The 27,968-nt window shown below is 45.8% G+C and overlaps 1 protein-coding gene and 2 pseudogenes across 1 annotated transcript; all 3 read right to left on the reverse strand.

Moving 5' to 3' along the window:
* Window positions 1-952: 952 nt before the first annotated feature.
* On the reverse strand, window positions 953-1,807 carry LOC139251197 (histone H2B 1.2-like; the record flags this gene model as incomplete). Its single annotated transcript, XM_070873168.1, has 2 exons — window positions 1,800-1,807; window positions 953-1,325 (listed from the first exon to the last, which is right to left on the reverse strand). Coding segments are annotated over exons 1-2 (381 nt in total), but the record flags the coding sequence as incomplete, so codon positions are not given.
* A 10,640-nt stretch (window positions 1,808-12,447) lies between these two features.
* LOC139251198 (histone H2B 1.2-like) lies at window positions 12,448-16,572 on the reverse strand (annotated as a pseudogene).
* A 10,702-nt stretch (window positions 16,573-27,274) lies between these two features.
* Window positions 27,275-27,673, reverse strand: LOC139251199 (histone H2B 1.2-like; annotated as a pseudogene).
* Between the last annotated feature and the right edge of the window lie 295 nt (window positions 27,674-27,968).

A 27,968-nucleotide genomic window follows, 5' to 3' on the forward strand; every position in this document is an offset into this window, starting at 1 on the left:
GCAAACACGTGGATCAAATAAAAAGGATGTTCAGCAACCCCATAGAAGAAGCAGAGGAAGAACACAATATAGAGTTCACTCCTCCACAGGTGACTGAACACCGAAACCAAGCAGAGGAGAGCCCAGTCACTGTGGGCAGTCCGGACAGACCTGAGGCACGCAAGCAGCAGACACTCAGCCAACGCCCAACAACTGGAGCCCCAACTCAGGCGCTCTACAAGGGAGCGTAAACCAGCAGAGAGACTTAACCTGTGATCCCATTAAGACTTTGGGGAGAGGTGATGTCATGTATTCAACTGTCATTGTAACCCATGTATAAACTGACATAAGTTGTACACCGTGAGAACATTGACCACAAGGGGGAGAACTTGTGGGAGACATTCCTAACCTGGACTTTCAGGTATAAAAGGGGAAGCTCCACCCACCTTCATCACTTCAGTGCTGGCTAATAAATGTTACTGGCCACAGAGTGACCTTCTCTCAAGTATGGGCCTCGTGTGCATTTATAATCTGTAAGGACATATTAGACAGAGTGTTCAAACTGCCCCGGTTCTGGTCTCTGTAAGAACTCCCATTCCGGATTGTTATATTGCGGGGAGTGTCGGGTTAATAAACGGACTGACGCAACAGGAATTGAAAAATAAACTTGATAATTACTTGCGAGAGAGAATGTGTGACTGAAATCTGAGTCTCAGCCCCTAAACATGCTTTTAATTCGGCAGGCGGTGTATATGAACAGGTCTGAGAGTGAAGCTGCTTATCTGAGAATTCAAAACTAAATCTACAGCTGGAAATCCAAAGGTTCTCACACAATTGTTCAGGAAATAATTAGTGATTTAAGTTTAAAGGGAGATGGGTTTGTGCAGCTGTTTCAGAGAGGTTGTGGGTGGCTCTTAAAAGAGCCGTTGTGTTTGGGTTTGATCTCTCAGGACAGCGCGCAGTTATACTTGGAGCTGGTGTACTTGGTCACCACCTTTGTCCCTTCCGACACGGCGTGCTTGGCCAGCTCCCTGGGCAGCAGCAGGTGCACGGCGGTCTGGATCTCCCGGGAGCTGATGGTGCGGCGCTTGTTGTAATGGGCCAGGCGGGAAGCCTCACCCGTGCTGCACTCCAAAATATCATTCACAACCGAGTTCATGATGTCCATGGCCTTGGAGGAGATGCCAGTGTCGGGGTGAACCTGCTTCATCACTTTGTAGATGTAAATGGAGTAACTCTCCTTCCTCCACTTTCTGCGCTTCTTGCCGCTCTTCGGTGGTGCTTTAGTGACCGTTTTCTTGGTGCCTTTCTTGGCAGTAACTGTTTTCCCCGGTGGAGGGAGCGTGCTCAGCGGCCGCCATATTGGTCAGGGCGGTCTCACGGCGCATGCACGGTCCTTTGTGAAGGGACAAAGGGTGGGCGGGGCTTCAGGATGTCTGTCAGTTTGATTGGCCACATATTTTTGTCCAGCTCCGTGGCCCCTGAAAGGGAGCCTTGTTGTTCTGATCGTTGTTTGGTGATCCTGGGCCAGCACGCCTCACCCTATTGGGCCAGCCCAGCCCAAGCTAACCCTATTGGAACAGCCCAGGCTCACCCTATTGGGCCAGCACAGTCTCACCCCATTGGGTCAGCCCGGGATCACACTATTGGGCCAGACCGGGCTCACCCTATTGGGCCAGCCAGGGTCATCCTATTGGGTCATCCCGGGCTCACATTATTGGGCCAGACCGGGTTCAACCTATTGGGCCAGCTCAAAAGGCCCAGTGATCAGCAGAGAAAATCAGCAGCTCATTGATTTTATTCTCACTTTGCGTACTTACCCAACCATGTTAGCTGGAAATGATGGATACCATCGGCCTTTGAATGTGGCAGGAGAAACATTTTTCTGTTCTGTCTGTGGGGAAATATTTCAAACATCAGTGTGACTAGAAAAGCACCGAGACAACCATACCCTATCCATGTGACAATGTTCCAGTTCACTGACTGTGGAAAGAGAACCGACAGCCTGAAAAACATCGCACCATTCACAGCGGGGAGAAACTACACGTGATCTGTGTGTGGACGAAACTTCAACTGATCGTCCAACCTGGAGAGACACCAGGACACCTGCTCCATGGAGAAATCATGGAAATGTGGGGACTGTCGGAAGGGATTCAGTTCCCAGTCAGATCTAGAAATCCATCATCGCAGTCACACTGGGGAGAGACCATTCACCTGCTCTGTGTGTGGCCAAGGTTTCACTCAGTCATCTGATCTGCTGAAACTCCAGCGAGTTCACACTGGGGAAGTGTGTGAGGGATTTACTCAGTCATTTGAATTGCGAGTTCGCAAGTTACTGCAGTGGTTGAGTTCTACTGTTATTACTGCTGTTAATCACATCCTGACTGAATCGTGTTCATTCTGTGAGTTGGGATTTATTTCTGCTGATGTTAATCACCCATAAAACTGGGCTGGAGTTTATTTTTTGATATTTCAAATAACACAGTGTGTCAATACTTGAGGTCTCCAGGATAAGAGGAAACAAATTGATGTCTTGTTATCGACTGCTACATTTTGCTCCTTTACTGCTTTCTAACTGTAGATTGTTTCAGTCCTCAGACCTTTGGTTACTCTCAGGACAAGTCCCAGTTCCCCATACCGTCCAGAGTGCCTTGATGTCCAGGGTAGGGGTAGCTAACACACCCGGGATCACTAAACACAAAATCCAGTCTGTTAATCACTTACACATACTGGAATTTTCATGTGCCCACAGCCTCTCTCTCACCTTCATAGTGTGAATAGAGTATCACCCCTGCAAAGCTGGTTTCAATTTAAATTTGATTCCACTCAGTAAATGTATTTTTAAAAATATCTACAAGTAAACCAATCACATCAACTAATTGGCAAAGGTTTACAGTCAACTAGATGAACAAGTAAAAACATCATGGCCCAATAACACAGCTCTATATTCACTGGAGAAACTCTGTTATCTAAGTCCTCGAATGTCAGTTGGTGAGATGAGAGACTGAATCTCTTTCCACACTCAGCTGGTAAACGGTCTCTCATTGGTGTGTTTTCACCCGACGCACATCTGAATCAATTCCCACAGTCCCCACATTTACAGTGTTTAATCAGCTGGGCACACGAGTCTCAGAGGTTGATGAATGGTTGAAGTTCTATCCACACACAGAACATGTGTACTGTTTGTCACCGCTGTGATTGCTGTTTTTCCAAAGGCTGATGATAAGGTGATCCTGATGAATCTGGTGAATTTCTCAAATCTTGACGTGATGTTTGGTTTGAGTTACCAAGCTGCAGATTCTCCCCTTCTAATAACCTGCAAATGTAGGTTACAAAAGTTGTTACTTTCAGTACAGGATAGAAATTCAGAACAGTCAAGTCTAGATTCTATCGGACATTCTGTCCACTAGTGTCCCTCCAAAGGTGTAAAAGCCTTAATCTACAAAATCTCATTCCATCCTTACTGTCTGAAATTAACTGTGAGTTACTTTCTCCAGGAAGTGTTGAATCTGGCTGGGTGCTATTCCACAGAAATGTATTAACCTCTGGTGCTTCACCATCAGTCGACTCAGTGAGTGTCAGCAGGATTTCCACTGTGGTAGGCATCAAAGCCGAATCCAATCCTACCCCAAATGACATCCATGCACTTCCCAATTGATGTCACTGGATCAGTATCAAGAGAAAGGGCAGTGGCTAATTTTTACTTATATTTAGCGTATTGGTACTGAGGACAATTATAACCCCTGATCTGCTGCCTTGGCTGAGATCAACTAACAGCCGAGATCAAGGACCGAACTTGGGAACTTCCCACTCAGTAATGCAGAGTGGTCTAAAATTTGGGGGGTTGAGGGAGGGTTGGAAAGAATATTTTGAAACAAATTTTACTCCACCTTTAAACAAAACCTTCGTCACACTGCACAATTCTGAAATGTTTCCAAATTAAACAAACAAGTTAAATGGATTATAAAAACAATGAGGCATTTTAGAAAGGCTCAAGTCACTGAAATAGACAGCTTTACAATCACAGCACAATACAGAAGGAAGTGAATGTGAATGGGAGCTCGGTTCGTGAAGTCCGCCGACACTCTGAGATAAACTGGACTGGATCTTTAGATATAAATAGGCAGAGAAATGAGAGTCCCTGTCCCTTTAAATAGCTGCCCCAATCCCCCGGGCAGTGGGAGGAGCAACGGCGCGCTATCTCTTGAGATACTGACACAGCAAACACCGCGGGATGAGTTCCCGCAGGTTCCTAAAGTCCTGAGAAATAAAATTGCATCAGGTTAAGAAGAACAACTGAAAAGAATGCACACTGAGTCGTTGCTATGTGCGTGTGTGTGTAAACAAAACACATCATTCTTAATGTTTGCTAGAGATAAGCTATTAACTGCACCAGTTATTACCCAGCATTTTATTTCCTATTATTTACAATGTAATTGCAGAGTGTTTAATTCATTTACCATTTATTGATGACCCATTGCCTTGTGTGCTATTGTTTAGAAAGTGATGTCACAATGACCATTCCGTTACCAAGGTGACCGTCGGCCCGCAGTATTCAGTGTGAGGGGATTAAATCTTTGCTCTGGGATTTGGACACAGTGGGAACATCGGCGCAAAATCACACGTTTTAATGTGAAATATGTCTGTTTTCTCACATGTCGACCGGCTGTGAGAAATGGAACTTTGAGTAAAAAATGGCGAGGCTCGTCCGCGATTTCGACTCGGGACCTCTCGCATATCAAATGTGATCATCCCTAAGCGAGAATCATTCCCCCAGACCAACGAGCCACCGACAGTGAAAAGCGCAGCTCTCAGATTCTGACAGTAGTGAGAAAAGGTATTCGGCCCATCGTGCTTGTGTTGTCCCTCAGAGACCTATCTAATTAGTCCCCCTCGCCAGGAGGTGGGTGGGGTGGCTTGACCCATCCACCTCCACGGAGGTGTGTGGGGGACCTGACCCATCCACCTCCATGGCACGAACCTGGTATTGCAGTACTTCCAGGAACGGTGCAGTGGCTCTAGGCCTTTTGACTAAGAGCATTGGCGCAGAGTGATCCTTGGCATGTGCAAGGTGACCTCTGGCGTTTGTGATTTGACAAAGAATTGGAACGATTGGCTACGAATTAAAAAAAAAAAAAATTAGTCCCCCTCGCCATAGTCCTGCAAATGTTATTCATTTGACGAATATATTATTAATTTGAGACATGGCATGAGCAAGCTCCCTTGTCAGTAAAAGGGAAATTTGGCGATGAGGTTAAATGTGAATGACAAAACATCCAGGGAGCTCAAAGCTGTAAGAAAATAAGGGCGTGGATGGGATTCGAACCCTTGCATGTAGAGAGCAATGAATTAGCAGTCTAGCGCTTTAACTTCTCGACCACCTCGTCTCTTATTTAGCTCAGCGTCAGCCCTTCAATTTCCTGCTTTTTATATCCAAATAGAAATAATGTGCTCGAAAATCCACTTCAAAGCTTGCTCTGTCCGTGCAACCAGATGGCAAAACGTGCCATTACATTCTTAAAGCAAACTGCCTTTCTTTACTTCAGGTGACTGACTCGAAGAGATGGTTGGTTTTTCGGCAGAATCCCAATAAAAAATATAACATTTCAGGTAGCGAATTAATTGATCGCAGAAGGACTCGAACTTGTAATCTTGGGATAAAGTCGCGGTTAAAATCGAATTCAAACGCCTCATCCATTATGCCAGGCGGTTCCTGCCGTCAATGTAAAATTTGTTATTGTGAAAATTGGGAGCGGATTGCTCGATCAAGGAGTGGATTTAAGAAAAGCTGAGCATATTTCGAGTAATTGAACAGATGTACTGCGATCTGTGTGCGCACCGGAGCAGGCAGCCCCAATGTAACTTGGAACACAGCTGTTTAACAATTCGGTCATTGCAGCTGGAATCACACTTCTTCTCAAGCTGCACAACATGAGGCGAGATCATGAGAAAGTCCGTCTTAAATGGACAGATAATGAATCGAAACTGACCACCATCCGCTTAAACAGACGCAGAATGATCCGGGTCTTCAAGCACATCCCTTTTACACAGATGCAGAATGACCCTTGACTGGCAGCAGTTCCCTTTTAAAAGAATAAAGTGAGATTTCTATCATCCCTGAAGGCAATTGTGCAGTGGGGCTCAGGACCACGCGGGGCAGAGACGGTTATTGAAGCCACAGGTGATAGACAGACAGGAAGGAGGGAGGGACGTAAAACCAGCCCAGACTGAAATATATATATATTTAACATTTTAAGAAAATAAATACATTTAAATTTTATTTTAAAAAAATTGAATTTGATTTGTTTTTTAAATAAATAAATAATTGATTCATAATCTATATATTTTTTGATTGAACGAAGGCTGTGTGACTGGAAGAATTCCATTAGAAATGAGTGGGTGCAGTCAATAAATTTCCAAACACAGGAGTCCATGGTGGAGGACAAGCCACGAGGGAAGATGTGGGCTACAAAGGCGATCTTTTAAAGTCGCGTGTGTCTTTCTGCTGGATCTGACAGCAGCTGCGTGTGCTGTGAAAGAGGTCAAATGTAATAGAGGCCAGTGCAGGCAGAACAGAAAAAAGCACGTTTTTTTTGGAAGTTACAAAGTTGGGATTGTATATAAATATACATATATATATATATACATGTATAAACAAAGTCAGTCAGTCTTATCTTGTCTTGTCTTGATTTGATTTGATTTGATTTGAAAATAAGGGTGGAGGATGTAATCATGTCAGACAGCCCACACGCAAGCCCTCGATAAATAGCTATATTTCTAACTTGTGTATTTTCCCTTCTTTCAGTTGTGGAATAGAAAAATCCCACAGCAGATTCTTCTACTTTCAGAGAGTCCACGAAGGAGTGTTCAATCAAATCAGCATGGTTTCGAGTTGCATGTAATGCATTTTTCTCACATGACAGTAAGATCGCACAGCACGTTTGCACACACACTGGCTTACACAAACACAAAAACTAAAATTCCTGCACCCTCTAAGGCAGTTTTTGAAATTTGAAATTTGAACTCCGGGACAGACAGCACATCGCTTTTAAACAGACACAGAATGATGCGGGTCTGATAGCACACCATTTTAAACAGGCAGAGAATGATCCCGGACAGACAAACACCTACCCTTAAAAGGCACACGGAAACAGAATGAATAAAAACAGATGAATAAGTAAAACTCAGCAGGTCGTGCAGATTCTGTGGATGAAGAATCCGGTTTCACGTTCTGTCGGATAATCATTCCTATATTTTAGGAAAACGTTCAAGATTACAGATTATTTCAAAAATATAGCGCCTGGAAAAAATTCGCAGCGAGAAAAGTCAAATGGGAACGTCTGTGATACAGTGGAACGCAGGAGTGATTAAATAATAAACAGCACAATGGAGAAAGGCAAAGTGTGTGGTAATCGAGCAATAACGTAACAAAGGATGGTCCAGAGGAGGTGTTAGTGGGAACAGCAGAATCATTACCAGACAATGGGAGCGGTGCTTATCATCCGATACGTTGAACCTAATGTTGAGGCCAGAAGACGATAACATGCCAACAATATAGGGTATCACCGCCTATTAATCAGACCAGGCAGCTTTGCCAACCCGGATTGATGTCCTGTCCGCTTTGAATTCGGCAGCCAAGCGACTAATTCAAAAGCCAGCTTCTCTCATCTACTCAGCTCGAGAGAAACAGGACGCACTCATATTCAGGTCAGAGGTGGACATTGACGCTGAATGTATGCTTATCCCCATTGAGGTGAGCTTATGCGGACAGACAGGAAGATATACTGATCAACTATTGGCCGGAACCAAACACGGGTTTCGGTTATCCAACGAGTCACAGAGCCGAGTACCTCTGAGATACTTTAACTTTACTCACATTGGCGGGTTTCACTTTGCTCTGGGATTTGGACGCTGTGGGAACATCGGCGCAAAATCACACGTTTTAACGTGAAATATATCTGTTTTCCCACATGTCGAGCGGCTGTGAGAAGCGGAACTTTGAGTAAAAAATGTCGGGGCTCGTCCGGGATTTGGCCCGCGACCTCTCGCATTTCAAATGTGATCATCCTTCTCAGCGAGATTCGGACCCCTGGACCAACGAAGCGCCGACAGTGAAGAGTGTAGCTCTCAGATTCTGCCGGGAGTGAGAAAAGGTATTCGGCCCATTGTGCTAGTGCTGTCCCTCAGAGACCTAGCGAATCAGTCCCCCTCTCCATAGTCCTGCAAATGTTATCCTTTTGACGAGTATATTATTAATTTGAGACATGACATGAGCAAAGTACAGCATCCTTGTCAGTAAAAGGGGAATTTGGCGATGAGGTTAAATGTGATTGACAATACGACCAGCGGTGTCAATGCTGTAAGGCAACGCCGAGGAGGATGGGATTTGAACCCATGCGTGCAGAGTACAATGGATTAGCAGTCCATCGCCTTAACCTCTCTCGCATTCAGCATAGCATCAGCCATTCAACCTCCTGCTTTTTTTTTATCCAAACAGAAATAACGTGCAACAAAGTCCACTTCACAGCTTGCTCTGTCCGTGGATGCAGATCGACAATGATGAAAACGTGCCATTAGATTCTTGAAGCAAACAGCCTTCCTTAACTTCAAGTAAGTGACTGGAAGAGATGGTTGGTTTTTCGGCAGAATCACAACAAAGAAAATAAAATTTCAGGTAGCGAGCTAGTTGACCGCCGCAGGGCTCAAACCTGCAATCTTCTGTAACTTCTCAGTTATAATCGAAGTCAGACGCTTTATCCATTAGGCTACGCGGCCACTGCCATCAGTGCCTAATGTGTTGTTGAATATATTGGGAGCAAATTCGGGGCTACTGCAATATCAAGGAGTGGATTTCGGAAAAGATGAGCATTTTTCGAGTAAATGAACAGATGCATTGCGATCTGGGTGCGCACCGGCGCAGGCAACCCCAATATAAATTGGAACACAACAGTTTAACAATTCGGTCATTGCAGCTGACGTCAACCTCCTCAAACTATACAGGACGACCCAGCTTTAGGAGACAATCCATTTTAAAGGGAAAGATTATGAACCGGAACTGACAACCAGCCCATTTAACAGACACAGAATGATCCGGAACTGCAAGGACATCCCTTTTACCCTGATGCAGAATGACCCCTGACTGACAGCAGTTCCCTTTTAAAAGAATAAAGTGAGATTGCTATCATCCCAGAAGGCAATTGCGCAGTGGGGCTCAGGAACACGCGGGGCAGAGACGGTTATTGACGCCACAGGTGATACACAGGCAGGAAGGAAGGAGGGACGTAAAACCAGCCCAGACCAAAAGCTAATTTACAAATATATATATATATATTTAACCTTTTAAGAAAATAAATATATTTAAATGTTATTTGATAAAAATTGACCTTGATTTGTTTTAAATAAATAAATAATTGATTCATAATCTAGATATTTTTTGATTGAACGAAGGCTGTGTGACTGGAAGAATTTCATTGGAAATGAGGGATACAGTCAATAAATTCCCAAACACAGTAAGCCCATGGTGGAAGACAAGCCACGAGGGAAGCTGTGGGCTACAAATGCGATCTTTTAAAGTCGCGTGTGTCTTTCTGCTGGATCTGACAGTAGCTCCTTGTGCTGTGAAAGAGGTCAAATGTAATAGAGCCCGGTGCAGGCAGAACAGAAAAAGCATATTCATTTTGGAATTTAAAAAGTTGGGATTGTGTATAAATATACATATATATATATATAAACAAAGTTAAAAGCCTGCTTCTCACATCTTTTCAGCTCTAGATAAACAGGACGCACTCATATTCAGGGCAGATGTGGACATTGACGCTGAATGTATGCTTATCCCAATTGAGGTGAGCTTATGCGTACAGACAGGAAGATATCCTGATCAAGTGTTGGCGAAAACCAAACAAGGGTTTAGGTTATCCAAGAGTCACAGAGCCGAGTACCTCTGAGATACTTTAACTTTACTCAGTTGGGTGACTTTCACTTTGCTCTGGGATTTGGACGCTGTGGGAACATCGGCGCAAAATCACACGTTTTATTGTAAAATATGTCTGTTTTCTCACATGTCAAGCGGGTGTGAGAAGCGGAACTTTGAGTAAAAAATGGCGGGGCTCTTCCGGGATTTGGCCCGAGACCTCTAGCATTTCAAATGTGGTCATCTCTAAGCGAGAATTGTAATCCTAGACCAACGAGCGGCCGACAGTGAAGAGCATAGCTCTCAGATTCTGACGGTAGTGAGAAAAGATATTAAGTCCATCGTGCTTGTGCTGTTCCTCAAGGACCTATCTAATTAGTCCCCCTCGCCATAGTCCTGCAAATGTTCTGCATTTGACGAATATATTATTAATTTGAGACATGACATGAGCAAAGTACAGCATCCTTGTCAGTAAAAGGGGAATTTGGCGATGAGGTTAAATGTGATTACCAACACGACCCGTGATGTCAAAGCTGTTAGACAACAACGACGAAGATGGGATTCGAACCCATGCATGCAAAGAATAATGGATTAGCAGTCCTGTGTCCTGAATGGGAACTGTGCAGCCACGTACGGGGCGTTCCCTGAGGAATTCAAACCATTTCACAGACGCAAGGATGAACTCTCGATTCAGGTCGATTGCCTACGATGGGGAAACCGTGTAGTCATGCCCCAGATGGGCAGAGAGATGTTCATCAGAGAACTCCACAATGAGTACCTGGGCATTGTCATGATGAAGGCAATTGCCAGCTGACACGTTTGGTGGCCAGGGATAGATGCAGACATGGAACTTTGTGTTCACAGATGCAACACGTGTGCCCAGCTGGGTAATGCGCCCAGTGAAGCCCCACCACCCCCCTTAGCCTCTGGTCCTGGACCGCCAAACCATGGTCACGCATTCATGTGGACTACGCAGATCCTTTAATGAGAAAATTGTTTTTGGTTGTAGTAGACGCCGATTCCAAATGGATCGAGTGTGACATTCTCAATTCAGGCACATCCTCTGCCACGGTAGAAAGTCTACCTGCAATGTTCGCCACCCATGGTCTACCGGACGTCTTGGTCAGCGACAATGGCCCGTGCTTTCCAAGCATTGAATTCCAGGAATTCATGGCAAGGAATGGTATCAACCATGTCAGAACAGCACCGTTCAAGCCGGCCTCAAATGGTCAGGCGGAACGAGCAGTGAAGATAATCAAACAGGGGATGCTCAGAATCCAAGGGTGTTCCCTACAAAGCCACTTATCATGTCTCCTGTTGGCCAATAGATCCAGAGCACACTCGCTCACAGGGGTTCCACCCGCAGAGCTGCTAATGAAAAGGACGCTCAAAACCATGTTATCCCTTAGACAACCCACCACGAAAGAAATTGTTGAGAGCAGGCGCCAGTCACAATGTAACTACCATGACGGGAATGTGAGGGCACGATGTATTGATGTCAATGACCCTGTGTTTGTCCTCAACTATGCTGCAGGGCCCAAATGGCTCACAGACACTGTGATTGCCAAAGAGGGGAATAGGATTCTGATCGTTAATCTTACCTATGGACAAATCTACCGCAAACACGTGGATCAAATAAAAAGGATGTTCAGCAACCCCATAGAAGAAGCAGAGGAAGAACACAATATAGAGTTCACTCCTCCACAGGTGACTGAACACCGAAACCAAGCAGAGGAGAGCCCAGTCACTGTGGGCAGTCCGGACAGACCTGAGGCACGCAAGCAGCAGACACTCAGGCCAACGCCCAACAACTGGGGCCCCAACTCAGGCGCTCTACAAGGGAGCGTAAACCAGCAGAGAGACTTAACCTGTGATCCCATTAAGACTTTGGGGAGAGGTGATGTCATGTATTCAACTGTCATTGTAACCCATGTAAAACTGACCTAAGTTGTACACCGTGAGAACATTGACCATAAGGGGGTGAACTTGTGGGAGACATTCCTAACCTGGACTTTCAGGTATAAAAGGGGAAGCTCAACCCACCTTCATCACTTCAGTGCTGGCTAACAAATGTTACTGGCCACAGAGCGACCTTCTCTCAAGTATGGGCCTCGTGTGCATTTATAATCTGTAAGGACATATTAGACAGAGTGTTCAAACTGCCCCGGTTCTGGTCTATGTAAGAACTCCCATTCTGGATTGTTATATTGCGGGGAGTGTTGGGTTAATAAACGGACTGACGCAACAGTAATTTAAAATAAACTTGATAAGTACTTGCGAGAGAGAATGTGTGACTGAAATCTGAGTCTCAGCCTCTAAACATGCTTTTAATTCGGCAGGCGGTGTAAATGAACAGGTCTGAGAGTGAAGCTGCTTATCAGAGAATTAAAAACTAAATCTACAGCTGGAACTCCAAAGGTTCGCACACTTGTTCAGGAAATAATTAGTGATTTAAGTTTAAAGGGAAATGCGTTTGTGCAGCTGTTTCAGAAAGGTTGTGGGTGGCTCTTAAAAGAGCCGTTGTGTTTGGGTTTGATCTCTCAGAACAGCGTGCAGTTTTACTTGGAGCTGGTGTACTTGGTCACCACCTTTGTCGCTTCCGACACGGCGTGCTTGGCCAGCTCTCCGGGCAGCAGCAGGCGCACGGCGGTCTGGATCTCCCGGGAGCTGATGGTGCGGCGCTTGTTGTAATGGACCAGGCGGGAAGCATCACCCGCGACGTGCTACAAAATATCATTCACAACCGAGTTCATGATGTCCATGGTCTTGGAGGAGATGCCAGTATCAGGGTGAACCTGCTTCATCACTTTGTAGATGTAAATGGAGTAACTCTCCTTCCTCGACTTTCTGCGCTTCTTGCCGCTCTTCGGTGGTGTTTTAGTGACCGTTTTCTTGGTGCCTTTCTTGGCAGAAACTGTTTTCCCCGGTGGAGGGAGCGTGCTCAGCGGCCGCCATATTGGTCAGGGCGATCTCACGGCGCATGCACGGTCCTTTGTGCAGGGAGAAAGGGTGGGCGGGGCTTCAGGATGTCTGTCAGTTTGATTGGTCACATATTTATGTCCAGCTCCGTGGCCCCTGAAAGGGAGCCTTGTTGTTCTGATAGTTGTTTGGTGACCCTGGGCCAGCACGCCTCACCCTATTGGGCCAGCTCAGCCCAAGCTAACCCTATTGAGCCAGCCCAGGCTCATCCTATTGGGCCAACACAGTCTCATCCCATTGGGTCATCCCGGGCTCACATTATTGGGCCAGACCGGGTTCACCCTATTGGGCCAGCTCAAAAGGCCCAGTGATCAGCAGAGAAAATCAGCAGCTCATTGATTTTATTCTCACTTTGCGTACTTACCCAACCATGTTAGCTGGAAATGATGAATACCATCTGCCTTTGAATGTGGCAGGAGAAACATTTTTCTGTTCTGTCTGTGGGGAAATATTTCAAACATCAGTGTGACTAGAAAAGCACCGAGACAACCATACCCTGTCCATGTGAAAATGTTCCAGTGTACTGACTGTGGAAAGAGAACCGACCAGTTACACAGCCTGAAAAACATCGCACCATTCACAGCGGGGAGAAACTACACGTGTTCTGTGTGTGGACGAAACTTCAACTGATCGTCCAACCTGGAGAGACACAAGGACACCTGCTCCATGGAGAAATCATGGAAATGTGGGGACTGTGGGAAGGGATTCAGTTCCCCGTCTGATCTAGAAATCCATCATCACAGTCACACTGGGGCGAGACCATTCACCTGCTCTTTGTGTGGCCAAGGTTTCACTCAGTCATCTGATCTGCTGAAACTCCAGCGAGTTCACACTGGGGAAGTGTGGGAGGGATTTACTCAGTCATTTGAATTGCGAGTTCGCAAGTTACTGCAGAGGTTGTGTTCTACTGTTATTACTGCTGTTAATCACATCCTGACTGAATCGTGTTCATTCTGTGAGTTGGGATTTATATCTGCTGATGTTAATCACCCATAAAACTGGGCTGGAGTTTAGTATTTTGATATTTCAAATAACACAGTGTGTCGATACTTGAGGTCTCCATGGTAAGAGGAAACAAATTGATGTCTTGTTATCGACTGCTACATTTTGCTCCTTTACTGCTTTCTAACTGTAGATTGTTTCAGTCCTCAGACCTTTGGTTACTCTCAGGACAAGTCCCAGTTCCCCATACCGTCCAGAGTGCCTTGATGTCCAGGGTAGGGATAGCTAACACGCCCGGGATCACTAAACACAAAATCCAGTCTGTTAATCACTTACACATACTGGAATTTTCATGTGCCCACAGCATCTCTCTCACCTTTATAGTGTGAATAGAGTATCACACCTGCAAAGCTGGTTTCAATTTAAATTTGATTCCACCCAGTAAATGTATTTTTTAAAATATCTACAAGTAAACCAATCACATCAACTAATTGGCAAAGGTTTACAGTCAACTAGATGAACAAGTAAAAACATCATGGCCCAATAACACAGCTCGATATTCACTGGAGAAACTCTGGTATCTAAGTCCTCGAATGTCAGTTGGTGAGATGAGAGACTGAATCTCTTTCCACACTCAGCTGGTAAACGGTCTCTCATTGATGTGTTTCCACCCGACGCACATCTGAATCCATTCCCACAGTCCCCACATTGACAGTGTTTAATCAGCTGGGCACACGAGTCTCAGAGGTTGATGAATGGTTGAAGTTCTATCCACACATAGAACATGTGTACTGTTTCTCACCACTGTGATTGCTGTTTTTCCAAAGGCTGATGAGAAGGTGATCCTGATGAATCTGGTGAATTTCTCAAATCTTGACATGATGTTTGGTTTGAGTTACCAAGCTGCAGATTCTCCAATTCTATTATCCTGCAAATGTAGGTTACACAAGTTGTTATTTTCAGTACAGGATAGAAATTCAGAGCAGTCAAGTCTCGTTTATATTGGACATTCTGTCCACTCCTATCGCTCCAAAGCTGTAAAAGCCTTTTCTAGACAATCTCACTCCATCCTTACTGTCTGAAATCAACTGCGAGTTACTTTCTGCAGGAAGTGTTGAATCTGGCTGGGTGCAATTCCACAGAAATGTGTTAACCTCTGGTGCTTCACCATCAGTCGACTCAGTTAGTGTCAGCAGGATTTCCACTGTGGTAGGCATCAGAGCCGAATCCAATCCTACCCCAAATGACATCCATGCACTTCCCAATTGATGTCACTGGATCAGTATCAAGAGCAAGGGCAGTGGCTAATTTTTACTTATATTTAGCGAATTGGTACTGAGGACAATTATAACCCCTGATCTGCTGCCTTGGCTGAGATCAACTAATAGCCGAGATCAAGGACCGAACTTGGGAACTTCCCACTCAGTAATGCAGGGTGTTCTAAAATTTGGGGGGTTGAGGGAGGGTTGGAAAGAATGTTTTGAAACAAATTTTACTCCACCTTTAAACAAAACCTTCGTCACACTGCACAATTCTGAAATTTTTCCAAATTAAACAAACAAGTTAAATGGATTATAAAAACAATGTGCCATTTTAGAAAGGCTCAAGTCACTGAAATAGACAGTTTTACAATCACAGCACAGTACAGAAGGAAGTGAATGTGAATGGGAGCTCGGTTCGTGAAGTCCGCCGACACTCTGAGATAAACTGGACTGTACCTTTAGATATAAATAGGCAGAGAAAAGAGAGTCCCTGTCCCTTTAAATAGCTGCCCCAATCCCGCGGGCAGTGGGAGGAGCAACGGCGCGCTATATCTTGAGATACTGACACAGCAAATACCGCCGAATGGCTTCCCGCAGGTTCCTAAAGTCCTGAGAAATAAAATTGCATCAGGTTAAGTAGAACAACTGAAAAGAATGCACACTGAGTCGTTGCTATGTGCGTGTGTGTGTAAACAAAACACATCATTCTTAATCTTTGCTAGAGATAAGCTATTAACTGCACCAGTTATTACCCAGCATTTTATTTCCTATTATTTACAATGTAATTGCAGAGTGTTTAATTAATTTACCATTTATTGATGACCCATTGCCTTGTGTGCTATTGTTTAGAACGTGATGTCAGAATGACCATTCCGTTACCAAGGTGACCGTCGGCCCGCAGTATTCAGTGTGAGGGGATTAAATCTTTGCTCTGGTATTTGGACACAGTGGGAACATCGGCGCAAAATCACACGTTTTAATATGAAATATGTCTGTTTTCTCACCTGTCGACCGCTGTGAGAAATGGAACCTTGAGTAAAAAATGGCGAGCCTCGTCCGCGATTTGGACTCGGGACCTCTCGCATATCAAATGTGATCATCCCTAAGTGAGAATCATACCCCCAGACCAACGAGCCACCGACAGTGAAAAGTGCAGCTCTCAGATTGTGACAGTAGTGAGAAAAGGTATTCGGCACATCGTGCTTGTGTTGTCCCTCAGAGACCTATCTAATTAGCCCCCCTCACCATAGTCCTGCAAATGTTATCTTTTTGAAGAATATATTATTAATTTGAGACATGACATGAGCAAAGTGCAGCATCCTTGACAGTAAAAGGAGAATTTGGCGATGAGGTTAAATGTGAATGAAAAAACAACCAGGGGGATCAAAGCTGTAAGACAACGACGACGAGAAGGAGATTCGAACCCATGCGTGCAGAGCACAGTAGAATAGCTGTCCATCGCTTTAACCTCTCGGCCACCTCGTCTTTTCTGTAGCGCATCGTCAGCCATTCAATCTCCTGCTTTGTGTATCCAAACAGAAATAATGTGCAAGAAAGTCCACTTCACAGCTTGCTCTGCCGTGCATGCAGATCGACAAATGATGAAAACTTGCCATGAGATTCTTTAAGCAAACAGCCTTCCTTCACTTCAGGTGAGTGATTGGAAGAGATGGTTGGTTTCTCGGCAGAATCACAACAAAGAATATAACATTTCACGCAGCGAGCTAAATTGACCGCGGCAGGACTCGAACCTGCAATTTTCTGATAACTTCTTGGTTACAATCGAAGTCAGACGCCTTTTCCATTAAGCGACGCGGCCTCTGCCATCAGTATAGATTGTGTTGTTGTGTATATTGGGAGAAAATTCGGGTAACTGCTATATCAAGGAGTGGATTAAGGAAAAGATGAGCATATTTCGAGTAAATGAACAGATGCACTGCGATCTGTGTGCGCACCGGCACAGGCAACCCCAATGTAACTTGGAACATAACAGTTTAACAATTCAGTCATTGCAGCTGAAATCATACTCCTTCTCAAACTATACAGGATGACCCGGGTTTATGAGAAAACCCGTTTTAAAGGGAAAGATTATGAATCGGAACTGACAACCAGCCCGTTTAAACAGACACAGAATGATGCGGGACTGCAAGGACATCCCTTTTACCCAGATACAGAACGACCCTTGACTGACAGCAGTTCCCTTTTTAAAAGAATAAAGTGAAATTGCTGTAATCACTGAAGGCAATTGTGCGGTGGGGCTCAGGACCACGCGGGGCAGAGACTGTTATTGAAGCCACAGGTGATAGACAGGCAGGAAGGAAGGAGGGGAATAAAACGAGCCCAAACATAAAGCTAATTTACAAATATATATATATATTTAACCTTTTAAGAAAATAAATATATTTAAATTTTATTAGAAAAAAAATTGAATTTGATTTGTTTTAAATAAATAAATAATTGATTCATTATCTATATATTTTTTGATTGAACGAAGGCTGTGTGACTGGAACAATTCCATTGGAAATGAGGGGTGCATTCAATAAATACCCAAACACAGTAAGCCCATGGTGGAAGACAAGCCACGAGGGAAAATGTGGGCTACAAAAGCGATCTTTTAAAGTCGCGTGTGTCTTTCTGCTGGATCTGACAGTAGCTCCTTGTGCTGTGAAAAAGGCCAAATTTAATAGAGCCCGGTGCAGGCAGAACAGAAAAAGCATATTCATTTTGGAAGTTAAAATGTTGGGATTGTATATAAATATGCATATATGGGATTGTATATAAAGATACATGTATAAACAAAGTCAAAAGGCAGCTTCTCACATCTTTTCAGCTCTAGAGAAACAGGACGCACTCATATTCAGGGCAGAGGTGGTGATTGCCGCTGAATGTATGCTTATCCCGATTGAGGTGAGCTTATGCGTACAGACAGGAAGATATACTGATCAAGTGTTGGCCGGAACCAAACAAGGGTTTAGGTTATCCAAGAGTCACAGAGCCGAGTACCTCTGAGATACTTTAACTTTACTCAGTTGGGTGACTTTCACTTTGCTCTGGGATTTGGACGCTGTGGGAACATCGGCGCAAAATCACACGTTTTAATGTAAAATATGTCTGTTTTCTCACATGTGGAGCGGCTGTGAGAAATGGAACTTTGAGTAAAAAGTGGCGGGGCTCGTCCGGGATTTGGCCCGAGACCTCTCGCATTTCAAATGTGATCATCTCTAAGCGAAAATCAAAGCCCGAGACCAACGAGCCCCCGACAGTGAGAAGTGCAGCTCTCAGATTATGACGGTAGTGAGAAAAGATATTCGGCCCATCGTGCTTGTGCTGTCCCTCAGATACCGATCTAATAAATCCCCCTCGCCATAGTCCTGCAAATGTTATCCTTTTGACGAATATATTATTAATTTGAGACATGACATGAACAAAGTACAGCATCCTTGTCAGTGAAAGGGAAATTTGACAATGAGGTTAATGTGATTGACAACACGACCAGGTAAGTCAAAGCTGTATCACAACAACGACGATGACGATGGGATTCGAACCCATGCGTGCAGAGTACAATGGATTAGCAGTCCTGTGTCCTGAATGGGGACTGGGCAGCCACTTATGGGGCATTCCCTGAGGAATTCAAACCATTTCACAGGCGCAAGGATGAACTCTCGATTCACGCCGATTGCCTACTATGGGGAAACCGTGTAGTCATGCCCCAGATAGGCAGAGAGATGTTCATCCGAGAACTCCACAATGAGCACCTGGGCATTGTCATGATGACGGCAATTGCCAGGTCACACGTTTGGTGGCCAGGGACAGATGCAGACCTGGAACTTTGTGTTCACAGATGCAACACGTGTGCCCAGCTGGGCAATGCGCCCAGGGAAGCCCCCCCCCTTAGCCCCTGGTCCTGGACCGCCAAACCTTGGTCATGCATCCATGTGGACTACGCAGGTCGTTTCATGAGAAACATATTTTTGGTTGTAGTAGACGTCTACTCCAAATGGATCGAGTGTGACATTCTCAATTCAAGCACATCCTCTGCCACTGCAGAAAGTCTACCTGCAATGACCGCCCACGGTCTATCGGACGTCTTGTTTAGCGACAATGGCCCGTGCTTTACTCGCATTGAATTCCAGGACTTCATGGCAGGAAATGGTATCAATGATGTCAGAACGGCACCGTTCAAGCCGGCCTCAAATGTCCAGGCGGAACGAGCAGTGCAGATAATCAAACAGGGGATGCTCAGAATCCAAGCGAGTTCCCTACAAAGCCACTTATCATACCTCCTGTTGGCCAATAGATACAGACCACACTCGCTCACAGGGGTACCACCCGCAGAGCTGCTAATGAAAAGGACGCTCAAAACCAGGTTATCCCATATACACGCCACCATGAAAGAAATTGTTGAGAGCAGGCGCCAGTCACAATGTAACAACCATGACGGGAATGCGAGGGCGCGATGTATTAATGTCAATGACCATGTCTTTGTCCTCAACTACGCTGCAGGGCCCAAATGGCTCGCAGGCACTGTGGTTGCCAAAGAGGTGAATAGGATTCTGATATTTAAACTTACCAATGGACAAATCTGCCGCAAACACGTGGATCAAACAAAAAGGAGGTTTAGCAACCCCATAGAAGAAGCAGAGAAAGAACACGACGTAGAGTTCACTCCTGCACAGGTGACTGAACACTGGAACCAAGCGGAGGAGAGCCCAGTCACTGTGGGCAGTCCGGACAGGCCTGAAGCACCGCAAACAGCAGACACTCAGGCCAGCGCCAACAACTGGAGCCCCAACTCAGGCGCTCTACAAGGGGGTGTAAACCACCAGAGAGACTTAACCTGTGATCTCAATAAGACTTTGCGGGGAGGTGATGTCATGTGTTCAACTATCAATGTAATCCATGTATAAGCTGACCGAAGTTGTACACCGTGAGAACATTGAACACAAGGGGCTGAACTTGTGGGAGACACTCCTAACCTGAACTTTCAAGTATAAAAGGGGAAGCTCCACCCACCTTCATCACTTGAGGTCTTGGTAATAAAGGTAACTGGTCACAGAGTGACCTTCTCTCAAGTATGGGCCTCGTGTGCATTTATACGGTATAGTAAGGACATATCAGATTTGGTGTCACAATGTTTGTGGTCCCTGGATTTGGTGTCACAATGTAAGGGAATCCTGGATTTGTTGTAAGCAGCACCTCGTCATTGGGACTGTGGACAACCCCGCAGCCCAGCAATGCATTCAGCACAGAATGATCCCACTAAAATCTATTCCCAATTAACACTACCCACATTAATTCACCAGAAAAGCCCAGTGCATGCAAGGAACTGCAGCCCCATGTCTACCTTCGGGGGAACACACAATACAAACTATTTTAAAGGAAAAATAAACCCAACAAAGGCAATTAATGGGCAGTAAATACCCCTCACTCATACACCTCCTTCACCTCTACTCTCCAATTACCCCTCCCCATCTATTCTTTCGCCCCGACCCTCCAAACCCCTCACCCCAACTCCTCTATCACCCCATTTCTTTCAAACCCTCACCCCAACTCCTCTTTCACCCTTCTCTCCAAACCCCTCCCCCAACTCCTCTTTCACCCCTACAATTTCATTTTCAACATCACTTACACAAGTCATCCACACTTGAGGTAAATCTAGGAGCTTCTGTGTGTTGGTGAGGTGATCACTGGACAATAAAGTGCAGAGACTGATGGGAGGCTGCTCATTACCCTCGGTGAGATTTAATCCCATTACCACTGAATACTGCACACAGATGGTCACCTTGGTAACGGAATGGTCATTGTGACATCACTTTCTAAACAAGGGCACACAGGACAATGGGTCATCAATAAATGGTAAAGGGATTAAACACTCTGCAATTACATCATAAATGATAGGAAATAAATTCTGAAAAATAACTGGCGAAGATAATAGCTTATCTTTGTGGAATTCACTAGCAAACAATAAGAATGATGTGTTTACTTTACACACACACAATTACACATATATATGTAGCAAAGACTTTGTGTGCACACTTTTCAGTTGTTGCACTTAAGCTGATGCAATATGTTTTATTAGGTCTTGCTGCGTCAGGATATAAAGATACCGCACGCTATTGCTCCTCCCGCTGCCTGGAGGAATGGAGCAGATATTTAAAGGGACAGGGACTCCCTTTTCTCTGCCTAGTTATACTTAAAAGAACAGTCCAGTTTATCTCGGAGTGTCGGAAGACTTCACAAGCCGAGCTCCCATTAACAGTTGCTCCCTTCTGTACCGTGCAGTGATTGTAAAGCTGTTTATTTTCAGTGACTTGAGCCTTTCTATAATGTCTCAATTGTTTTTGATATATTTGATTTGCTTTTCTAATTTGAAAGGATTTCAGAATTGTGCATTGTGACGAAGGTTTTGTATAAAGGTAGATTAAATTTTGTTTGAAAATATTTTTCCTAACACTCCCCCAACCCCACAAATTTTAGAACACTCTGCAATACTGACTGGGAAGTTCCCAAGTTCGGTCCTTGATCTGGGCTGTTAGTTGTTCTCAGTCAAGGCAGCAATTCAGGGGTTCTAATTGTCCTCACTATCACTGGGCTAAATATGAGTAAAAATTATCCAGTGCCCTTGCTCTTGATACCGATCCAGTGACATCAACTGGGAAGTGTGTGGATGTCACTTGAGGGCAGGATTGAACTCGGCTCTGATGCCTATCACAGTGGAAATTTATATCCTGTACTTAAAGTAACAACTTTTGTAACCTCCATTTGCAGGGTATTAGAAGGGGAGGATCTGCAGCTTGGAAACGCAAATCAACCATCACGTCAAGATTTGAGGGAATCATCGGATTCATCAGAATCACCTTATCATCAGTCTTTGGAAAAACACCAATCACAGCGGGGAGAAACAGGACACATGTTCTGTGTGTGGATGCACCTTCAGCCAGTCGTCTAGCCTGTGAGACTCGTGTGCCCAGCTGACTCAACACTGTAAATGTGGGGACAGTGGGAATGGATGCAGATGCGCGTCAGGTGAAAACACATCAGGGAGAGGCCGTTTACCAGCTGAATGTGCAAAGAGATGCAGTCGCTTATCTCAACAACTGTTGTCGGCACATGCTAAGTCCTGTCACTGAAAGTGATTAACAGACTGGAATTTGTGTTCAGTGATCCCGGGCGTGTTCGCTATCCCTAATCTGGACACCAAGGCAGAGAGAGGCACTCTGGAAGGTGTGGGGAACTGGGACTTGTCCCTGAGAGTAACCAAAGGCATGAGAACTGAAACAATCTAGAGTTAGAAGGAGAAAAGTCCCAAAATGGAGCAGTTGCTAACAGGACATCATAAGTCTCCTCTTATCATAGAGATATCAAATATTGACACATTGTGTAATTTGAAATATCAAAATATTAAACTCCAGCCCAGTTTTCAGAATGATTAACATCAGCAGAAACAAATCCCAACTGACAGAACGAACACGATTCAGTCAGAATGTGATGAACAGAAGTAATAACAGTAGAACCCAATCCCTGCAGTCACTTGTGAACTCGCAATTCAGATAACTGAATGAATCTCTTCCCACAATTCCCCAGTGTGAACTCGCTGGAGTTTCAGCAGATGATGGAGTGAAACCCTACCCACACACGGAGCAGGTGAATGGTCTCTTCTCGGTGTGACTGTGACAATGAATTTCTAGATCAGACGGGGAGTGAATCCTTCCCCACAGTCTCCACATTCCCACGGTTTCTCCATGGTGTGGGTGTCCTTGTGTCTCTCCAGGTTGGACGATCAGTTGAATATTCGTCCACACACTCTGTCCCTCTTCTCTTTTCACCGAAGGACTCCCAGTTCTGGACTCACTGCCGCCTCTGCGGGTGATCGATCGATAATCTATGAAATCCAACTTTTACAAAGATTAAGCTGGAATGTGTCCCGATACAGAATCAGTGGAGATTGTTTCCACTCATTGCAGATAGTTTGAAACGGAACCCGAATTTAATCCTGATTGTAACAGCCTGGGATTTACATGTGAAATATGGATTCAGACAAAAGGAAACAAAAAATGTTTGGAAATATTTGGCTAATGGTGAAGTTACCAACATAATCCGCAATTTTAACAATTTTTGGCGGGATTTTTGAATATCTAAATCATTAGAGGACCGACTGTTGAACAGTCATTTCCGCCTCGGTTTCATTGGCGGACTAAACAGGCTGCGATTGGTCATCAGAAAAGACCAATGAAATTCACCACAGAGCGACCAATCACAAGTTCGCTCCCTGCATTTATCCTGAAGGTACAAGAAGGGCAGATGTGGGAGGAGTTTCTCATTCTTTCTTTGAACGTGTGCATTGTGGAAACGTGTAGAAGATGAAAAACCGGCTGTAAAGCTCGGGCCAAGGCCAAGTCTCGCTCCTCCCTGGCCGGACTGTTGTTCCCTGTGGGCCGTGTTCGCAGGCTCCTGCGGAAGAGTAACTACGCTGAGCGTGTGGGTGCCGGAGCCCCGGTCGACATGGCTGCTGTGCTCGAGTATCTGACCGCTGGTCGGCCACGCGGCCCGCGACTACAAGAAGACCCGCTTCATCCCCAGACACCTGCAGCTGGCCATCCGCAACGACCAGGAGCTCAACAAGCTGCTGGGAAAGGTGACCATCGCTCAGGGCGGGGTGCTGCCGAATATCCAGGCTGTGCTACTGTCATGAACTGGAAATGGGGCAATGCCAATGCAATTTCTTCTTTGGTGCGAAGATCATGCTCACAGGCCCTGGACAAATTTGACTCATTATTTCAACCAGGATTGGCACTTTCATGTGGACCAAGGTAGTGATTCACATCAACCCGGACGCCAGTCCAGTACACCACAAGGCCAAAGCGGTGCCGTACGTGATGCAGGAAAAGATAGAAGGCGAATTGGAATGCTTGCTGAGGGAAGGTATCATCTCGCCAGTTGAATTCAGTTACTGGGTGAGCCTGATTGTGCCTGTACTCAAGGCGGATGGGTCGGTCATGAGATGTGGTGATCACAAGGCCACCATCAATCGGGTGTCACTCCAAGACCAGTACCCGCTACCGAGAGCGGAGGACCTCTTTGCGACGCCATCCGGTAGCAATTTCTTTTCAGAATTGGACCTGACCTCAGAATTGGACATGACCCAGGAGCTGGCGAGTGAGTCAAAGAAGCTGACCATCATCACGACACACAAAGGGTTGTTTGAGTGCAACATAGCTCCATTTGGAATTTGCTCGGCCGCCGCGATGTTTCAACAAAATATGGAAAGCCTCCTCAATTCCAAGGACAGTGGTTTTTCAAGACGACATCCTCATCACGGGTTGCGATACTGAAGAATACCTCCGCAACCTGCAGGAGGTGCTATGCAGTCTTTACCGGGTAGGTCTGCGACTGAAAAAGGCGAAGTGCATCTTCCTAGCTCCAGAGATAGAATTCCTGTAGATGAAGGTAGAAGCAGACGGGAATGGACCTACTGTGTCCAAAACGGAAGTGATCCAGAGAGCACCCAGACCCCGTAACACGACGAAGCTGCATTCATTCCTCGGGCTCCTGAATTATTTTGGTAACTTTCTTCCCAAATTCAGCAGGCTGTTAGAGCCGCTACACATGCTCCTGCGCAAAGGTCGTGAATGGGTCTGGGGGGACAGCCAGGAAAGGGCTTTTGATAGAGCACAAAATTTGTTATGTTCCGACAATCTGTTAATGCTACATGACCCATGTAAGACATTTGTTTTAACATGCGATGCATCGTCCTATGGTGTCAGGTGTGTGTTGCAGCATGTTAATGCCAAGGGTCAGTTACAGCCGGTAGCTTATGCCTCCAGAAGTCTGTCCCAGGCAGAACAGGGCTACGGGATTGTAGAAAAGTAAGCGCTTGCATGGATATATGCTGTAAAAAAATGCACCAGTACCTGTTTGACAGGAACTTTGAGCTGGAGACGTATCACAAACCCCTAATGTCCCTTTTGGCCGACAACAAGGCCATAAATGCAAATGCATTGGCCCGCATACAGAGGTGGGCACTCACGTTAGCCGCCTATGACTATACAATTCAGCACAGACCGGGCACTGAAAACTGCGCCGATACACTCAGCAGGCTCCCACTAGCCACCACCGAGGGGGCAACCGAGCATGCTGCTGAGATGGTCATGGCTGTTGAAGTTTTCGAAAGCGAAGGCTCACCTGTGACAGCCCGTCAGACAAAAATCTGTACAAATAGAGATGCGCTACTGTCTTTAGTCAGGAAATATGTCCTGAATGGGGACTGGGCAGCCACGTATGGGGCATTCCCTGAAGAATTCAAACCATTTCACAGGCGCAAGGATGAACTCTCGATTCAGGCCAATTGCCTACTATGGGGAAACCGTGTAGTCATACCCCAGATGGGCAGAGAGATGTTCATCAGAGAACTCCACAATGAGCACCTGGGCATTGTCATGATGAAGGCAATTGCCAGCTCCCACGTTTGGTGGCCAGGGATAGATGCAAACCTGGAACTTTGTGTTCACAGATGCAACACGTGTGCCCAGCTGGGCAATTCACCCAGGGAAGTCCCCCCTTAACCCCAGATCCTGGCCCGCCAAACCATGGTCATGTATCCATGTGGACTACGCAGGTTCTTTCATGAGAAAAATGTTTTTGGTTGTAGTAGACGCCTACTCCAAATGGATCGAGTGCGACATTCTCAATTGAAGCACATTCTCTGCCACGGTAGAAAGTCTACGGGCAATGTTCGCCGCCCATGGTCTAACAGATGTCTTGCTCAGCGACAATGGCCCGTGCTTTACAAGCATTGAATTCCAGGACTTCATGGCAGGAAACGGTATCAACCATGTCAGAACGGCTACGTTCAAGCCGGCCTCAAATGGTCAGGTGGAACGAGCAGTGCAGATAATCAAACAGGGGATGCTCAGAATCCAAGGGGGTTACCTACAAAGCCACTTATCATGTCTCTTGTTGGCCAATAGATCCCGACCACACTCGCTCACAGGGGTTCCACCAGCAGAGCTGCTGATGAAAAGGACGCTCAAAACCAGATTATCCCTTATACACCCCACCATGAAAGAAATTGTTGAGAGCAGGGGCCAGTCACAATGTAACTACCATGACGGTAATGCGACGGCATGATGTATTGATGTAAATGACCCTGTCTTTGTCCTCAACTAGGCTGCAGGGCCCAAATGGCTCGCAGGCACTGTGATTGCCAAAGAGGGGAATAGGATTCTGATAGTTAAACTTACCAATGGACAAATCTGCCGCAAACACGTGGATCAAATAAAAAGGAGGTTCAGCAACCCCATAGAAGAAGCAGAGGAAGAACACGATGTAGAGTTCACTCCACAACAGGTGACTGAACACAAGAACCAAGCGGAGGAGAGCCCAGTCACTGTGGGCAGTCCGGACAGGCCTGAGGCACCGCAAACAGCAGACACTCAGCCAAACGCCCAACAACTGGAGCCCCTACTCAGGCGCTCTACACGGGAGCGTAAACCACCAGAGAGACTTAACCTGTGATCCCAATAAGACTTTGGGGAGAGGTGATGTCATGTATTCAACTGTCATTGTAACCCATGTAAAACTGACCTAAGTTGTACACCGTAAGAACATTGACCACAAGGGGGTGAACTTGTGGGAGACACTCCTAACCTGGACTTTCAGGTATAAAAGGGGAAGCTCCACCCACCTTCATCACTTCAGTGCTGGCTAATAAATGTTACTGGTCACAGTGACTTTCTCTCAAGTATGGGCCTCGTGTGCATTTATACTGTATAGTAAGGACATATTAGACAGAGTGATCAAACTGCCCTGGTTCTGGTCTATGTAAGAACTCCCATTCTGGATTGTTATATTGCGGGGAGTGTCGGGTTAATAAACGGACTGACGCAACAGGAATTGAAAAATAAACTTGATAAGTACTTGCGAGAGAGAATGTGTGACTGAAATCTGAGTCTCAGCCCCTAAACATGCTCTTAATTCGGCAGGCGGTGTAAATGAACAGGTCTGAGAGTGAAGCTGCTTATCAGAGAATTCAAAACTAAATCTACAGCTGGAACTCCAAAGGTCCCCACACAATTGTTCAGGAAATAATTAGTGATTTATGTTTAAAGGGAGATGCGTTTGTGCAGCTGTTTCAGAGAGGTTGTGGGTGGCTCTTAAAAGAGCCGTTGTGTTTGGGTTTGATCTCTCAGGACAGCGTGCAGTTTTACTTGGAGCTGGTGTACTTGGTCACCACCTTTGTCCCTTCCGACACGGCGTGCTTGGCCAGCTCCCCGGCCAGCAGCAGGCGCACGGTGGTCTGGATCTCCCGGGAGCTGATGGTGCGGCGCTTGTTGTAATGGACCAGGCGGGAAGCCTCACCCGCGATGTGCTACAAAATATCGTTCACAACCGAGCTCATGATGTCCATGGTCTTGGAGGAGATGCCAGTATCAGGGTGAACCTGCTTCATCACTTTGTAGATGTAAATTGAGTAACTCTCCTTCCTCGACTTTCTGCGCTTCTTGCCGCCCTTCGGTGGTGCTTTAGTGAACGTTTTCTTAGCGCCTTTCTTGGCAGTAACTGTTTTCCCCGGTGGTGGAAGCGTGCTCAGCGGCCGCCACATTGGTCAGGGCGGTCTCACGGCGCATGCACGGCCCTTTGTGCAGGGAGAAAGGGTGGGCGGGGCTTCAGGATGTCTGTCAGTTTGATTGGCCACATATTTATGTCCAGCTCAGTGGCCCCTGAAAGGGAGCCTTGTTGTTCTGATAGTTGTCTGTTGACCCTGGGCCAGCACGCCTCACCCTATTGGGCCAGCCGAGCCCAAGCTAACCCTATTGGAACAGCCCAGGCTCACCCTATTGGTCCAGCACAGTCTCACCCCATTGGGTCAGCCCGGCCTCACACTATTGGGCCAGACC

Source organism: Pristiophorus japonicus, unplaced genomic scaffold, assembly GCF_044704955.1.
Source record: "Pristiophorus japonicus isolate sPriJap1 unplaced genomic scaffold, sPriJap1.hap1 HAP1_SCAFFOLD_421, whole genome shotgun sequence".
In the NCBI taxonomy this organism is placed as follows: domain Eukaryota; kingdom Metazoa; phylum Chordata; class Chondrichthyes; family Pristiophoridae; genus Pristiophorus; species Pristiophorus japonicus.